The sequence below is a fragment of the Pollicipes pollicipes genome, unplaced genomic scaffold (assembly GCF_011947565.3).
Source record: "Pollicipes pollicipes isolate AB1234 unplaced genomic scaffold, Ppol_2.1 Scaffold_6052;HRSCAF=7182_pilon_pilon_pilon, whole genome shotgun sequence".
Lineage (NCBI taxonomy): Eukaryota > Metazoa > Arthropoda > Thecostraca > Pollicipedomorpha > Pollicipedidae > Pollicipes > Pollicipes pollicipes.
In genome coordinates, this window is record NW_023596805.1 from 6,334,935 (window position 1) to 6,353,057 (window position 18,123).

Here is an 18,123-nt window from a genome sequence, read left to right on the forward strand (position 1 = left end):
GCCGGCCGGAGATCGGACGTCGATGATGACAATATGAGCTTTCCAGCGCGCCGACTGCCCTGGCCTTACTGCGCCTATCCGTTCCGCTACCGAAGGAGAGGTAGTGTGACGAGTGAGGATCACAAAGTCGGATCACAGTGATCCGGCATTGCAACGTGTGTCCCAGGCATAACCGATCCGCCAACTGTAACAGCCCGTTACGTTCAGCGGGCCACGCCATTGGCCGAATAGAACAAAACTAAGGTACATTAAGTTACAACAGAAGTTGAGATGGACTCCTTCGCTACGCACTCGGGCCAACGCTGAGCCTTGATAGAAATGGCTGCAAGCGCCTTCCTCCTCTAAGTGAGCCTTGATAGAGATGGCAGCGAGCACCTTCTACCTCTAAGTGCGGACGGCGACATGCACTTGGACGTTGTCCACAGGCCGCGACAGAGGAGATCGACAAAACACTACACATCGAACAACTCAAAAACAATATTGCAGAATTAGCCCGGACCCCACCACAGGCGGAAGCTGCTGGAACCCGATCGATTTTTCACAGCTCGGACAAGAGAGCTGGCAAATTTTGCGCAATGTCTCGTGCATTTTTAATGCCGCTTTTTGCTTAGTAATAGTATGATGTTGGTACAAGGTGCCCGATATGCACAAATGAATGCATAAGAAACCAAACATGCAAACAGCATCTTGCCATATTTTACCTACCCATTTAATTGTGCGGTGAATAATCTGGTTTACCGAGCACAAAGTGACCAACTCAGTTATGGACGCTAAAATGTCCGTTTATTTGAAACAAAGGCATCGCCATTGCGCAACGGTTGCATATCCACGACAGGTAATTTTCTTGCACTGCTTTGAGCCAACAATTTTGCATTGGCTTTGGGGTAACTTTAGGAACCAACCGATATTTTCAAATTGCTTAGTGAATCGATGGGTTGCCCCGCCTGATTTTGGACAGGAAACGATCATCTTGGTTGTTATTTACATCCAAGCGTGCGTGTCGACAGGATGTGGCGATCATCTCCATAATATCCACAAATGGTATTGGTTCATCGGGCTATCAGAAAACGTGTGCCCACAATTTTGTCACCAGTGACGTGGTCTCCTCTTGGATGTCACACGTCACATGTGGCAATAGGTCTCGCTACTACTGTGACAAATCAGGCTTTCAGTCGTTACGATAGTGCTTTACTCTGAATGTCATTTGGTTTTGATTGATAAATGCAGTTGTGTTAGCATTCATATACAGAGTGACCATTCACTAAGTGACTATTCACTAACAGAGGTCACACTGATTGTTATATTGTATCATCAGTCATTACATGCTTGCAAGACCCTGATCACTGCCGCCAACCCGAATGGTAGGGACGTCCATTTGCTCAATGGGGTACAACATATGCATCAAACTGATTGTTCCGAGGAACGAATGGTGGGATGGAGTAATAAAGCGAAAGCCCTGAGTGAAGGGCATTTCTCTTCATTTCCAAATAACTCTAATGCCGTAATGCTCAGCGCTCATTTCAGGAATAATTAATGCTTCAAACGAACACTTCAATAAATGTTAGGGACGTCAAGTTTCTCAACGTGGTGCAACATATGTGGTACATATGTGGTATATATCAATGTGGTACAGCATAATCAAACTGACTGCTCCGAGTGATGAATGGTGGGATGGAATAATGGAGAAAAAGCCATGGCTGGAGGGAATTTCTCGTGAATGAAATACGCTGAACTAACTAAACTGACCTAAGCTGAGCCGACTTGAACCGAAGCTGAACTGAGGTTAACCCTTTTGTACCGAGGCTAAGCTGAGCTGAACCCTGCTGCACCGAAACTGAGCTGAGCTGAGCTGAACTGAGCTGAACCGGAGCTAAGCTGACCTGAACCGTGCTGAATCAAAGCTTAAAGCGTCTCTTGCGGTGCTGCGATTGAATGATTGAAGCGGGTTCAGCGGTATCACGGCAAACCCATGTCCGGATAAGCAAACCCATGTCCGGATAAGCAAACCAATGTCCTCTAGCTTCTTGCCCAAGGTTTTTAAATGATGAAAATATTTTCCTCCCGACCAACTTCATAGGACTGAAACAGAACCGATCTGTCCGAGTATGAAGCAACGTGTATCAGCGCAAATACCCTCCCCTCCGTGACAGCCGAACGGCTTGAAGGCCTTACGGCTCCTCACTATTATAACCCGATACAAATGGTAGATGCCTCAGACCACAAAACGCCATTGAGCATGATAATGATTGGCAGCGCGCACGGCCCGATACCACGGGGTGCGCCGCCGGGCTTATCAGCACCGATCGCGCTTGGGTAGACAGCATTTAGCGGACGCAACACTCCATACGGCTAACAGCGACTGTTGTCGAAGCTCCCGCTTTGCTACCGATGCTCCCATGATGCGTACTGGGCCAAGGTTCTGGGCCACGGAAAGGCCTGTTTCGGCCATTTCAGGACGTCTTTGCCATCGACCATGAGGACAAGACAATGCAAAGAAGGACAGGAGAACAATATAGCTTATCCAGGGAAGCAGAACCTGTCGCTTGCCTGACAAAGTATTCTCCATGGCAAATGGCCTGATATGGACATCAAAGTGATGGCCAATATCGGTCCTCAGAAACGCCGATTGTACGCCTGGAACTCATCGAGTGGAGGTCTGGGGCTGGCTCGCCGACTCAAGATCCGGATCTCGCCAGCTACACACCCAGGGCTCCTCAGCTATTAATCGGGGACTCCCGGTTGGAGGCGCGGGTCTCGCCGCTTAACTCCCGGCACTCACCGGCGTGAAGCCCGGGGCTCACCAGCTGGAGGCTCCGGAGGTCACCGGCTGGAGGTCCCGGGGCTCACCGGCTGGAGGCTCCGGAGGTCACCGGCTGAATGTCCGGGGCTCACTGGCTGGAGGTTGGAGGTTGGCGGTTCGGGGCTCGCCGGCTGGAGGCCCGGGGCTCGCCGTCTACACACCTGGGCTCGTTGATCGGAGACGCAGAACTCCAGCGCTGAGACCCGTCCCGGCCGCAGAGTACACGCAGGAAGGCGCAATATAGTCGTCAACATAGGGCCAGAGCTTTGCTTTACGCCACTTCAGGCTAGCGGAGCTCTACCTGTGATCCTACAAAGTCACTTGAGCGGACTGAGCTCGTCGCTTCTTAGCGCTGTAAATCTTAACAGGGATGAGTGCGGGCAGACACAGCTGTGACATATTATACGTGGTTTTGCAATCATTATTGCTTAAGTCGAACGCAGTCGATTCTCTCAGACGACGTTTGCCTCAGACAGGGCAAGACTGGCCAGTTTCCGTGGACATGCTGTTGGCCGCACAGGTCTTTGGACATGCTGCTAGATGTGTGCTTAAACTTCTGATTGGAAACAAATAAAGCGAAATGATCATTGCGCTTTGGAAATGAATCATAGTTTCGAAGTTTTGTGAAATGAATCATTATTTTGAATGTCATAACTAAGATTTACCGAGATGTTTTTCTGTGAATCACACCCCGTTCTGAGCTTTTCACGAGTACACAGATCACCTTACCTTGAAATGAGAAGTCATTCCTGCGAAGAAGACAATTTTGAATCTAGGAAGTTATAACACGTTTTCTCATTTTAATATCGAGCACGCAACTTCAAAAGACCGAAATCCGATGAGAAAAGGTTTCGGGGGAGGGCAGGTTACGTAAACTTTTTCGGCTGATACCATAGGCGTAGGAACGCTTCAAAAGTGTGGGGAGGGGGGCAAGCTCAGGGTGTGCTTCGGGAACTTTTTCTAGAAAGCGAACCCGATGACCGGGGGGGGGGGGGGGACAGATATAGAGGTTGCTATCGCTCTTCATTCAAATGTCATGGCTGCTATGCTAAATATACATCTAGAGCTGTTTCTCACTGGTGCGTCTTGCCTATTCGACTCATCTATCATTTGGCAACTAAGGCTATTCAGCTTCCCTAGATTATTCATCCATTGTAACATTGTCTTTCCTGGGGAGACCAACTTCCACGAGCAGGTAGGCATTTTGAGTCATTGCGGAAGCATCTGCCCCACAGGGCAGACGCCAAAATACGGCCTGGATATAGCCTGACGAGAATTTTGAAAGTGGATCGATGGCTCACAGATTTGCTCAGCTCACATGTGCGACGGATTTTTCATACGCCTTCATTTCGCTGGCTGCTTTTCAAGAGACAAGACTTGTCGCAACATTTTAGTCGGAAACAAATTCTGGAGCTTGAAACTGACAGAAACAATGACAAAAGCCATAACACTGGAGGTTCTCTTTTAAGAATCAAGCCACATAATAAGACCAATCTGTCATATGTTCCTTATCTCGGCCCTGCTCCTGTCCGCCGTCGGTGGCTACTGCCCTGGTCCATGTCTCCCGCATGACTGACTGCGAACTGATCATATGGCTGCCTTTGTTGCATACTTTTGGATCAGCGTTACTACTGCATGGTGCATGAAACATGTGTTGGACACCTGCAACAGTACCTTTTTTCCGAATATCTTCCCTCACACCACACCATCGCAGACAAATAACCTCCGGGAAGCTGTCTGCCTTAGGAATGAATTGGTCCAACGGACACTTCACTGCCCATCATGCAACGTATACGACTTGATCTGCTTTTGTGTGCAGGCAGGGGCGTAGCCAGAAGGGGAACACAATGTTGACAAAAGCCCATCTTATGGTGATCACCCCCAAACTCCTCGGATATGGCTTACTTGTTAACAAGTGACACGGTTTTCTTCGTTTCATTGTTATTTTTACCTTCTCACCTAAACAGAAATCAAGAGCTACCGTGAGCTCAATTCTGTTTGCATTTTGGGGTCAATAAACTGCATAAATCCGACGTTCAACGACTGAATGGAATAAATCACCGGCGCTCTTAATTTACAACAGTTAGCTGACTCTTTCTAAACCGATAGAATTCAGAAGCCCTGTCAACATTTTTTTATCTGGGTTCTATAGTCATTGAGGATATTGTGAAGGTAGATTGTAGATCGATATGCTTCGTTCCAATTTGAATATAAATTTTTTATTGCAGACCGGGTAATCAGCAATGTGTATTAACATGGCCAAGCCATGTTTGCCTGAAAAATTTTCACCACTCAGCCGGAATGGACTAATGATACAATTTATGTAACGCAATTTTTAACATGCGCGCTCGCAAATCTTACCAACAAAAACCTCGACCGGGCGTTGCAGTCTTCATAGGTCGCGGAGCGTTAGCCTAGTAGCTAATATTTAGCCGTGGCCCACCGCTGGACAAAAATGATGACGCTTCTGAAACGATTACTTTTTAACAGCTGTAATCGTTTAGTAATACAAGTTTTGTGATGTAATTTGATGTGATCTCTCTCTCTCTCTCTCTCTCTCTCTCTCTCTCTCTCTCTCTCTCTCTCTTCCTCTCTCTCTCTCTCTCCTCGCTGCTCTCTCTTCTCTCTCTCCTCTCTTCTCTCTTCGCTCTCTCCCTATCATCCTCTCTCACCTCTCTCCACCCTCTCTCCACTCTCTCTCTCTATCTCTCTCTCTCTCTCCTCTCTCTCTCTCTCTCTCTCTCTCTTCTCTCTCTCTCTCTCTCTCTCGCTTTTCCGATGGCTCACGGTGTCCCTCAGGGATCTTTGGTCGGCCCTATCCTCTTTAGCGTCTTCCCGAACGACCTTACATCTTACCTCCCTCACGGACGTCCAGGGTCCCAGCCCGACGACACCCTGGTGCCAGACTCCGCTCATCCACGTCAACTACACGTTTTGAGATCTTCACAGACAGAAACCGTCCAAGTTATTCAATCCTGCTTCACATCTAACTCCCTTCAAACGAGCCCCGCTAAAACAATTATCATCCTTTTCGCACTCCACAATCCTTAACAAACCTCATCTTTTCACCCTGGCGCTGCGGAACACAAATTAAGTCCTTCGTCGTTGGTAAAGATAGTGGTGGTCACTAAGGAAAGTAATTTTTCCTTGCAAATGCACATATGTCATGCTGTCAAAAAGTGCAGCTCCGTCCTTTTCTGCTTGGATAACATTAGTCACCTCCTTACGCCCAAGATTCGCAAGCTTCTCACCCATTCCCATGTTCTCCCCATCTTATGCACTGCCTCTCGGTTTTGGGTGGGGCTGAAGCTTCTAAGCTAAAGCAAGCTCAAGGGGTGATGAACTTTGTGGTCAGAATCGTCACCGATGCTCGTCCGGTGATTAAATGGCGGCGGCTGTTCAAGCGCTAGGTTAATGAGGTACTACTGACCTGGCCGCCCGCCGTGACGGCCTCGCTGTATTCGGGGCCCTTAATGACTCGCGGGCTCCGTCGGTGGCACACAACTTTTTCGTATTGCACAGTTCCATTCTGGAGCCGCCTGTCGCTGGTCATCACATCCTCCAGCATCCGCAACGAGGTTCGTACCAGGCTAGATGATTTAGATGGTCCCCTAGTGTAATCACTGCTCGCCTGCCGTTGTGTAACATGCGTTGTCGATTTAGATTCTGACTCATTATTTGGTTTTTGACCATCATGTGTAAACGACTGGGAGACTGACAACGTGCGAATGTGGCCACGTTGTTGTCATGTTGCACTGCTGCATTTGTATTATTATCGCAATGATACCGAATCAAACAAAAGCCACTTGTTGAAATGATTAATGAATACAACGAGCTGACCTGAACTAAACTGCCAGGCACTGAGACCACTAACCAACACGCCACTTCCTGTTTCAGGGGCCCCGACCAATGTATACCGCCCCAGCATTGCCACTACTTCGAAAACAGGCCCACAGGGCTCAGACCGGCAGGGAGTTGTCCACCGGCCACTCGGTGTCGGTGATCTCTGGGAGCAATAGGGGACCCAACATGTCAACGAGTACCAAACCGTGTCCTTATCGTCAGTCAAAGGTACGTTAATCAGCCAAGAAGCCCTCTTACCAATATCTGGGGTCGCGTCCCTACGGGCAGGGATTCCAAATGCGACATAAAGCCAGCCATTCGGACTCTTCTGGCCAGCAGGATCTCAGGATTTAAGGGAGGGGCCACGCGCCCCGCTGCCTACCCTACTGCTTTACCCTCGCGGTAGGAAAGACCTTTCACGTTTGAGTCGAGTGTTGGTTGGAGAGTCAAACAGGAGTCACACTGCTTGGTGTATCAGTCCAGTATTGGATGGATATGCTTGTTTTTGATCGCCCATATAACCATGCAAATACAACACTATGTGGAAGATTCGGCACAAGTTTACAAATCTTCCGCAGGAGGTGATGCACATGTTTGCTTGTTTCCGCTGGGTTCCAGAAGCACAGACAATTTGATTATACTAGTTTCTATAAGCTTCGTGCAAGCATTTCAAGCACGGACCTCCTTGCTTTCCTTCACCTATGCCTTTGCCGTCGGGCTAAGTAACACCATTCAAGCGAGTTGACTTGAAACCCCTACTTCTATACTGGCCTGATATTCATTTCCACTGCTTTCAGGGAATAATAAAATCCTTTCCAACGTTTCCACTCGATGCCATCGGCGAACGATCGATGCGGTCCGGAAAGGTATCGTCCGTTCAGGTTGGATTCGTGGCAGCACTTGTACCACCAGGCACCCTTAAATCTCTGTGCACAAATTCCCGCTCTTCGCGAGTGTTGGCTATTTCTATCGTGTGTAGAGAAACGAGCACCGTTGTGAAAACTAAAACTATCGCCGGCATTTCCCGTGTAGCCGCTCACGTGAAGGCGATAACCATCCCACTCTGGCCCGACTTTGAAGTTCCGGTTTAATGCGTACCTTTTTCCGCCATCAAAGTCTTTCAGGATAATGAGCAGCTTGTGCGGTCGGCCACCCTGCGAGGTTAGCCGAAACAGGTGTTCATTGCCCCACCAGAATTCGCCATCGAGCTTTCCAAATCCAATCTTGTAGGACTGCCAGTTGAGATAAAAGTTCTGCCTGGGTGTGATATCGGCGCGCCGCTGGATGACGGTCCACCTGCCGCCGCCCTTGGACGTGTCACAGTACACCGGCACCGGTTTAGGCAGACCACTCACCCACACCCGGTATACCCCGCTGGTCGAGCCAAATGGCAGGTCGCTGCAGTCGCGGACCGGCGGCTTGCCGTAGGCCGGCGGCTTGCCGTAGACCGGCGGCTCGCCGTGGACCGGCGGCTGGCAGTGGACCGGTGGCGTGCAGACTGGCTTCGGGCAAACCGGCTTCGGACAGACCGGTGGCGGGCAGACCGGCCGCTGCAACTTAAGGTGTCGCAACTGGGCCTGCACGCTGTTTAACCGCGGCAGCACTGCCGACTTCACGGCCGCAGAGACTTCACTGATCTTTCGGTGCAAGCCGCCACACCGCATTCCGCCAGAGTGCTTAAAGAAAAATCCGTCGCACGGGGATGGAACCATGAGCACTACCAGAGGGCACAGTGCCGTACCAATCCGGAGCAGAGGCATGTCGTGGGTGTACACTTACCTCTGCTGCCGGCAGACTGGAGCGTAAATGATGCTGCACGATGATTGTTCCAGAGTTCAAGGCACTATTTCACTTGGTGCGATGTGTCTTACAAAACGGTGTTATACTACATTTGGTTGCGGCAGGCAGTATGGAATTTATGCGTGAAGAAGAAAAGCCACGATAAATATTGAAAACAAAAATGAAGTCAAGCATAAAGTTGGACTAAACCAAGCACAAAACGTCCAAAGGATGCAACTTTACCAAAAACGTCACCGCATCCTGGGCGACACAAGCAAAATCGTTTAAAAAAATGTAGTCTGGGAACGTGACATCGAGGGAGTGCTTTCAATATTATGACCTTTGGAATGTCTGTCATCTGTCATATCTAAATTCACTCATCACAAAAACCCTCGTTGGTTTTACGTGAAAATTAGCGTAGAGGAAGGCGAGGAATTCGCCGCTTCGCAAGAGACAGACCTGTGCCCTGACTTGCGCGTGAATTTTGGGCCTCGTGCAAGTGATTTCCTCCACGAAATTGCTGCATGTCGATCGCGGTCCTTCAGCGAGAAGTGAGCGGCAAGGTACTTCATTTCGTTGCAATACACAAGTTTTTCGTCCATTTTATGTTGGCGAACTAACATTTTGGCCCACCGGGCCGGATCGTGGCCAGAGCGTAACGTTGCAAGGTAACAAAAATGTCTCCGAAGGCCCGAAGCAGTCTGAAGACCGGAAGTACAGCGGAATCGTTCGCGATATCCGCGAAAAGCTAGGCACAAATGTCTCCAGGGAAAGATGCACAGACTAAGGAGCCTGCGAACGATGCAAAGCGCGCATTTGAGGCTCAGACGAGGGCAGCGATGGCAGCAACCGAAGCGGAGGAACAGCTGGTAGGTCAGGCTAGGTGGGTAAGGCTTGTGCAGCGGTACGTAAAGCTGCCGACGCGGTAGCGGTAGATGACCTTGAGCTGTAGTTTATGGAAGAGGAAGAGCTGTGGTCACAGGAGCTGGTTGGGGAGGATGGCGACCGAGGTTAGCGGAAGACTGACAGCGATGATACGATGAATCACGAGCCCGCTGCGAGACTCCGAAGAGCCTAAGAGAAAGCTGAACCCTATGAGCGGCCCTGGAGTTGGATATCGACACTTCCAGTGGACGCGCAGACTTCCGAAGACCTTCAGCACTCCTCACGATAACGCTAGACAAGTACGACGGCTCTTCCATGGAGGGGCCCACTTGAAGTAGGCTGCGTAAGGCCCTCGAACACGGTACCTGTGTGCTGACGGGCACGGAGCGCCTGACACACCTGTCATATTGTCTCACCGGGCAAGCCCAAGAGGCTGTCCGTGCACTCCTCTGTGATGTGTATGAGGCAGCGCTGCGTGAGCCAAAAACACAGTTTGGTGATTCAGCGGCTGTGGTAGAACATACGCTGGCCAGTGTCCTACAGCTTCCCCTCGTCACACAGATCGACCTGGCAGGACCCTAGCAGGTCTCACCCACGCCTCACGCCGCCGTTTGCACCCTGACTTTCAACAACTTCAACGTCGATCTCACCGCCACTACCAGTGTGCGTCACGTCGTGACCAAGCTGCCGATAAGTATAGCTTGGCATACGAGACATTTGTTTTTGTTGGTTATTAGGGGTTTTGGGCGCGCCGACTGCATAGGTCATTTTGCGCCCATAACGTTGTCATTCAGCTACGAGGTGAATATATGAAGCAAAATCCGATTTTTGCAAGGAATGAAAGCAGTCGGCCATGTTCAAAAAGTCGCGAATGATTTCCAAGAATGTCACTTAGCGTAAGGGAGGTAGCACTTTGCCCAAAGTAAACCAAACGCTTCCGGGCGAAATAAGGACATAGCTCAACTACGTGGTGCACCGCCAGAAAAGCAGGCCAACGAGGGCATCGGGGTCTCTCAACACCACACAACAAATACCGGTGGCTTTCGTACGTGTGGCCAATACGCAGCCTGCAAAGCACAACTTCTTCCTGCCTCCAGTCACGGAAGCTGGAAGACCACGGTCCCAATTCGGATTTTATTGTTTCAATTTGCTATTTGTGTCATCAATCCAACAGAGATACCACTTGTGTTGCAAGAAAGGCCAAATGGCTGGATAAAATTTTGGCCTATAAGAGGCAATCTGCGCGTACATGGTACATGTGATGCGCGTTTTGCAGCCGCGTCAGCGAGCTCATTTCCAACGATACCGACATGACTAGGAATCCAACACAGTATCACCTTCTTTCCAACTTGGTCCAATGCAGCGAGACGCATCAAAATGTCCTGTAAAAGGGGACTCGATGGGTTCAAAGTTCTCAAGACCAAGAGAAGGCTCAAAGGCTCAAAGGCTCAAAGAAACTGTTAAAACGAGGTGCGAGGACTCATTCCCAACTTCAATAAAACAGAGCGCCTTGATTATAGCCACGAGTTCGGACGTGAATACCGGCGCGTGTTTGGACAGTGTGAATGATCGAGTGGCAGTACCTCTTGCAAACGCACAGCCGACACCGCCTGAAGTTTTGGATCCGTCCGTATAAGTTATTGTGCGCCCCTCGTACGACGCCACGTGCTTTAGCCCCATGGAACGGAACAAGTCAGGTGTCAGGGCATGTTTCCTTGTTTCAGCCGGCGAAGTGTCTACCCTGGGCGAAATCAAAAGCCTTGGAGGGTGTGGCATATGCCCTCTATGCCCATGCCCATCGGCCCTTTCCTCTTCAGCGTCTTCCCGAGCGACCTTGCATCTTACCTCTCTACCTCTCTACCTCTCATCTTACCTCTCTACCTCCCTCACAGACGTCCAGGGTCCCAAGCCGACGACATTCTGGTGCCAGACTCCGTTTATCCAGGCCAACTATACGTTTTGAAATTTGGGCAGAAAAAAACATCCAAATGATTCAAGCCTGCTTGACGTCTAACTCCCTTCAAACGAACCCCGCTAAAACAATTCTTCTCCTTTTTCGCACTCTACAATCCTTGACAAAACCCTCATCTTTTCACCTTGACATTGTGGGATACAAATGAAGACCTTCGCCGTTGGTAAAGACACTGGTGGTTACAATTTTTCCTAGCAGATGCATATATGTCATGATGTCAAAAAGTGCAGCTCCGTCCTTTGCTACTTGGACAAAATTCGTCACCTCCGTTCGCCCAAGATTTGTAAGCTCCTCATCCATTCCCATGTTTTTCCTCATCTTATGCACTGCCTGTCGGTCTAGGGTGGGGCTGAAGCGTGTAACCTAAAGCAAGCACAAGGGGTGATGAACTTTGTGGTCAGAATCATCACCGATGCTCTTCAAGTGATTAAATGGCAGCGGCTGTTCAAGCGCTAGGTTGATGCGGTATTACCGATCTGGCCATCCGCCGCGCCGGCCTCGCTGTATTCAGAGCCCTTCATGTCTCATGGGCTCCATCGGGGGCACGCAGGACTTTTTCGTATTGCACAGTTCCATTTTGGAGCCGCCTGTCGCTGGTCATCACAGCCTCTAGCACCCGCAACGAGTTTCGTACCAGGCTAGATAGTTTAGATGGTCTCCTAGTTTAACCATTGCTCGCTTGCCGTTGTGTAACACGCGTTGAGGATTTAGATTCATATTAATCATTTGGCTTTTGACCATCATGCGTAAACGACTGGAAGACTGACAACGTGCGAATGTGGTCACGTTGTTCTCATGTTCTACTGCCGCGTTTAAATTACTATTTAAATGATACCGAATCAAACAAAAGCCACTTGTTGAAATGATTCATGAATACAACTAGCTGACCTGAACTAACCTGCCAGGCACTGTAGACCAATAACCAACACGCCCCTCCCTGTTTCAGGGGCCCGACCAATGCAAATCGCCCCGGCATTGCCACTACTTCGGAAACAGGCCCACAGGGCTCAGACCGACAGGGAGTCATTCACCGGTCGGTCGGTGTCAGTGATCTCTGGTACCAATAGGAGACCCGAAATGCCAACGAGTACCAGAGCGTGTCCTTATCGTCAGCCGAATGTTGCGCTAATCAGTCAAGAAACCCTCTTACCAAAACCTGGGGTCACGTCCCTTCGGGCGGGGATTCTACATGCGACATATGGGCAGTCATTCGGAGACTCTTCTGGAGAGCAAATCGGGTACTTCCTTGTCGGTTTCAGAGCCCTTCGGGCTCCTGCCGCCCCTCAGGACCTAAACGAGGAGCCACGTGCCCTGACACCTACGATACTGCTATGTTCTCGCGCTAGGAAAAGCCTTTCACGTTTGATACGACTGTTACTTGCGGAGTCAAACAGGTGTGAAGCTGCAAGGTGTATAAGTCGAGTATTGGATGGATACACTTGTTTCTGATCGTCCATGTAACCATGCAAACACAACACTATGTGGAAGATTCGGCAGAGGCTTACAGATCTGCGAAACGTGATACATATGTTTGCTTGTTTGCGTTGGGTTCCAGAAGCACAGACAATTTGATTATTCTAGTTTCTACAAGCCCCATGCAAGCATTTCAAGCACAGACCTCTTTGCTTTCCATCACAAATGCCGTCGGGGTGAGTACATATCACTCAAGCAAGTTTTTGGCTTGAAACCCTTACTTCTTTACTGGCCTGATCTTCATTTCCACTGCTTTCAGGGAATAATGGTGTCCTGTCCAATGCAGCCACTCGATGCCATCGGCGAACGATTTATGCGGTCCGGAAAGGTATCGTCCGTTCAGGTTGGAATGGTGGCAGTCCCTGTACCACCAGGCACCCTTAAAACTCTGAGCACAATTTCGTCTCTGCCGCCGTTGGTTGTTTCTATCGTATGTAGAGAAACGCTGATTGTTGTGAAACCTGAAACTATCGCCGGCGTTTCCCTCGTAGCCGCTCACGTGTAGGCGGTAACCATCACTCTCTGGCCCGATCTTGAAGGTCCAGTATAAGGCGTACCTTTTTCCACCCTTAAAGTCCTCCAGGTTAATGCGCAGTTGGTACCGTCGGCCACCTTGCGAGGTTAGCCGGAACAGGTGTTCATTGCCCCACCAGAATTCGCCATCGAGCTTTCCAAATCCAGTCCTGTAGGACTGCCAGTTGAGATAAAAGTTCTGCCTGGGTGTAATATCGGCGCGCCGCTGGAAGACGGTCCACCTGCCGCCGTCTTTGGACATGTCACAGTACACCGGCACCGGTCTAGGCAGCCCACTCAACCACGCCCGGTACACTCCGCTGGGGGAGCCAGTCGGCAGGTCGCTGCAGTCGCGGGCCAGTGGCTCGCTGTGGACCAGCGGCGCGCACGTCTGCCGCTGCAACGTAAGGTTTCGCATCTGGGCGTGCATGTCGGTTAACCGCGGCAGCACTGCCGAGTTCACGGCCGCAGAGAGTTCACTGACCATCCGGTTCAGGTCGGCGACCTGTCCTGCCAACGAATGACAGCACAGTCCGTCGCACGGAGCTGGAACCCCGAGCACTACCAGAAGGAATATTGCCGCACCACTCCGGAGCAGAAACATGTCGTGGGTGTAGAGCTACCTCTCCTGCCGGCAGACTGGAGTGCAAATGACGCTGCACGATGATTGTTCCAGGGTTCAAGGCACTATTTCACTTGGTGCGATGTGTCTTACAGAACGGCTTTATCCTACATTTGGTTGCAGCAAGGCAGTAGGGAATTTATCAATGATGAAGAAGACAGGACACGATAAATCATTAAAACAAAAAGTGAAGACAAGTATAAAGTTGAACGAAACCAAGCACAAAACGCCCAAAGGATAAAAATTTGCCAAAAACTTTACCGCATCCCGGGCGAAGGAAGCGAACCCGTAGACAAAAATGTAGTCCGGGAACGTGACATCAGAGGAGCGCTTTCATTATTAGAACCTATAGAATGTCTGTCGTCTGCCATGTCTAAATGCACTCATCGCTAAAATCCTTTTTGGTTTTATGTGAAAGTTAGCGTGCGGTAACGTTAGGATGGTGTCGTTTCGCAAGAGACAGGCCTGTGCTCTTGCTTGCGCGCGAATTTTATGTCTCGTGCAAGTGTTTTTCTCTACGAAATTGCTGCTTGTCGATCGCGGTCGTTCAGCCAGAAGAAAAGGGCAATGCAATGTTACTTTAGTTGCAATACATACGTTTTTCGTCCATTTCATGTTGGCGAACTAACATTTTGGCCCACCGGGCCGGATCGTGGCCACAACGTAACGTTGCAATGTAACAGAAATGTTTCCAAAGACCCGAAGCAGTCTGAAGACCAGAAGCACAGCGGAATCGTTCGCGATACCCACGAAAAGCTCAGTGCGAGGGAGGCACAGAATTGTCATAGGAAGACTGCGCAGGCTAAGGGGTCTGCGATGGATGCAGAGTGCCTGCTGACCCGACACAGGCACTGTGCATGTAGCATAATTTATTATTCTGCCTCAAAATTAATCGAAAGAAGAGATGATCCCCAAAACCAGCAATCGTCACGCACCCGAATTGCAGCCAACAAATGAATAACTCCAAGGCGGGTGGCCTTCGCCTCACAAACCACGCATCGACACCGTCCCGATGTTCCCGCATCGCACAGCTCTTTCTCCCCCCCCCCCCCTCCTCCTGTCCCCACCGGACGTGACGGGTCGTCCCAGGGCGCCGGGCGGCCGACCAGGGCCAGTATAGCCCGCCAATAGAAGGCTAGCCGGCCAAGAAAGCGCTCCCGGCTGTCGCCACTGCGCGCCTGCCGCTGATAGGTTACCGCCAGTGGTCACGGGCGAGAAAGCGGAGCGCTGGCTGATTCAGTAAGCGCCGGCCGCTGGTGCGAGGCGCCGGCCGATCCAGCGAGGTGAAATGATCATTGCGCTTCAGAAATTATCAGGATTTCGAAGTTTTGTGCCGTTTTGTTGCGTGTTAGATTTATAATGCTAGCAGTATACGACGCAGTGGCGGGTGGCAAAGGTTAGAACAAACTAATGTCCGGGAAAAAATAAAAAGCAATGAGCATCGTGTACCAACGGCATGTCAGGGGAAACCAGGGAACACCAACCATGGAAGGGCGCGGCGCCGGCGCCGGCGCCGGTGCCAGGCCGCGCCATTCAGAGGCGCTCGGCCCACAGCTGCCGTGTCAGCCCCATTCCCGACCGACACAGCAGCCGTCGGCGTCCTCGCCGGGGCGGTAACCACCGAATGATGGCTCGGCGAGCGTGGCTCAGATCCGTCGCGCCTGCGCTACGCCAAAAGCGAGGTCGAGGCTTCACGGCCGTTGCGTTTTCCACGGTGTTTCCATGTTTTCCGTCTCAAGGTGATGGCGGCTTCGTAGGATTTCTTTTCTGTGCCACGATTTTATGACGTCGAATTTTCATGGGCGTTGCGTCCATGAACATGCGTTGTCTCAAAATCATCCAAAACACGCCCCCTCCTCCCCCCTCTCGTTGGCATCGCTTCTACCTGGCCATAGCTAGGTCACAACAGCCAGATCGGAAGCGGGGGGGGAGGGGGGAGGGGGGGACGAGGGAGGAGGGGGTGAAGGTAGAGTGGTCTACAAGCACCGGGCTTGCGATGTCGGTCGAGTGATCGTGATTCCGGTCATTACCAGGCCCACTCTAGGCCGCCGCCGCGCCCGCAAAGCGGCCACGACGCTAACGCGGACATGTTCGGGCCCAAGCAGCCCGCACGTACGTGGGCGGCGTGCCGCCGTCGACAGTGCGCAGGCTTTGTGGGCCGGGTTTGTCTCGGTGCGCCGCGGACGAGCGATTCAGCGGAAGACTGGCGCATCATTGTTTTGTTTTCTTCAAGAAAACACGACGCACTGGGCAACGCACCTCTACGGAGCATCAGCGACCGTAACGACCATATTCGCGTCTGGGAAACACGGCGCAAGTGAGATTCGGACCCGAGCTTCCCGCCACGGCCGGCCACGCCACGGCCGGGAGTCGAGTCCCGAGTGCGCCAACAGCACACGAAAGCTCGCGTCCCATTGGTCGTGTCGCTCATCGCCACCCCCTCAGGGCGAGCGATCGCACGAACTGTACAATCCGAAACAGCTGTGCGGGGCGGACCGGAAAGGAGGGGGGGAGTCAGTGGCCGAGGGGTTGGTGAGTGACACTGTTGGGGCCGAGACATCCGGGCTCGATTTGTGCGCAGAGGGGAGCTACTCACTCAGCCGCACACAGTCCTAACCCAGATGTTCAACGTCAGCTATGGGCTGGTTGTCATGTACCTAAACCTTGTTGTTGGCGGCGTCGGTTATCACCAGCGATAAAGGCCTAACAGGGAACGAGGCCAGCTGGACTTACCGCATGCCCAGATGTCGACCGGCTTGCCGTACGGCTCCTTCTTCAGCACCTCTGGCGATAGGTAGCCGGGAGTGCCGGCGAATCCTGGCGGCGGAGGTCACTGAATGAATACATGGCACGCGGTGTGTCCACCCAGCGTCCGGCGCGGGCGTTCTTAGCGGCTTCGGAGACAGACGGAATGCGGATATATCACAAATCTCCCTCAAACTTAGAGATCTTAGAGATCTTAGAGACCAGAAAGAGAGAGAGAGAGAGAGAGAGAGAGAGAGAGAGAGAGAGAGAGAGGAGAGAGAGAGAGAGAGAGAGAGAGGAGAGAGAGAGAGAGAGAGAGAGAGAGAGAGAAGAGAGAAGAGAGAGAGAGAGAGAGAGAGAGAGAGAGAGAGATAGAGAGAGAGAGAGAGAGGAGAGAGAGAGAGAGGAGAGAGAGAGAGAGAGTGCGTGCGTGCGTGCGTGCGTGCGTGCGTGCGTGCGTGCGTGCGTGCGTGCGTTGCGTGCGTGCGTGCGTGCGTGCGTGCGTGGGCTGCGTGCGTGCGTGCGTGCGGTGCCGTGCGTGCGTGCGTCGTGCGTTGCGTGCGTGCGTGCGTGCGTGTGTCCAGGATTCCATCTCGGAGACCCTAAAGACTTAGATGTCTTAGGGACTCGAGAGAGCTTTAAGATGAGGGATCGTTGAGCTTAGAGAACAGCAGGCAGACGGGTTTTTGGTTCACATGTGGAAGAGGACGAACTCGGATGAGGTGTCTCGAAAAGTGACGCCGAGGATACCTCATAAAGACACGGACGCCGTCTACGACGAACAAGGCTGCGCTATGTGGAGACGGCTGTGTGAAAGAAATGCCAAATGAAGTCAGTAGTCAGTAGATATGAGTAGCCAATAATCTGCACATGTGCCTATGAACTAGAAGAACAACTAGACGGGTTGCAGCCACAGTGAGATAAAGTTTTGCCACAAAAACAACGCGGCGGAATAAATCATTTGAGCACTCACGTGATCAACATACATAGGCGGACGTACAGACAAGCAGACAAGCCCCCAAACGATGACCACACAAACGTTCAAACAACTTACAAACAGACAAACGACACTAGGGAGCCATGACCCCGCACATTTTCAATAAGTCCGGCATGATGGTACGTAAATGCAGGGAATAAGACATTCCTCAAAAGATATTTCCTACTTCTTTTCTCGGCCACCCGGCGTGACCTCCCTCAATTGCACCACAGACAACGCAACGAGAACCTGCCAAAGCAAGGTCCACGTCCAAAAGGTCCAAGGTCCGCCAAAACAACGTCCACGCTAAAGCGCCAAAGCACGGTTCGATGCCCCTACCCCACGCCAGACCTCTCACCAGCCGCTATAAACAGACAGCTTCCAACGAACGGGCGGCATCGGCGCACCACAGCCAATATAACCGCGTACCCTCGATCGAACCGCCCAACACGAGGACCGCGGCCTTGACACAATTCATACTGTCTGTCTGTCTGTCGCTGCGGGCGGACTCAGAC

The 18,123-nt window shown here is 51.4% G+C and overlaps 3 protein-coding genes across 17 annotated transcripts in view; all 3 read right to left on the reverse strand.

The window, feature by feature from the left end:
• Positions 1–18,123, reverse strand: part of LOC119104919 (calcium/calmodulin-dependent protein kinase type II alpha chain) — a 185,792-nt gene that overhangs the window by 83,026 nt on the left and 84,643 nt on the right. For all 15 annotated transcript variants that reach the window (XM_037228671.1, XM_037228670.1, XM_037228672.1 and 12 more), the window contains one exon: positions 16,621–16,704. In XM_037228671.1, coding sequence (XP_037084566.1) covers positions 16,621–16,704 — 84 coding nt within the window. The remainder of the gene's footprint in view (positions 1–16,620; positions 16,705–18,123) is intronic.
• Positions 5,716–12,556, reverse strand: LOC119104922 (techylectin-5A-like). The gene has a single exon (XM_037228673.1). It carries the CDS (start codon positions 8,401–8,403, stop codon positions 7,405–7,407), a length of 999 nt encoding a protein of 332 aa, XP_037084568.1. The 5' UTR covers positions 8,404–12,556; the 3' UTR covers positions 5,716–7,404.
• Positions 12,677–14,170, reverse strand: LOC119104923 (microfibril-associated glycoprotein 4). Its single transcript, XM_037228674.1, has one exon. The coding sequence runs from the start codon at positions 13,867–13,869 to the stop codon at positions 12,970–12,972; it is 900 nt and encodes a 299-aa protein (XP_037084569.1). The 5' UTR covers positions 13,870–14,170; the 3' UTR covers positions 12,677–12,969.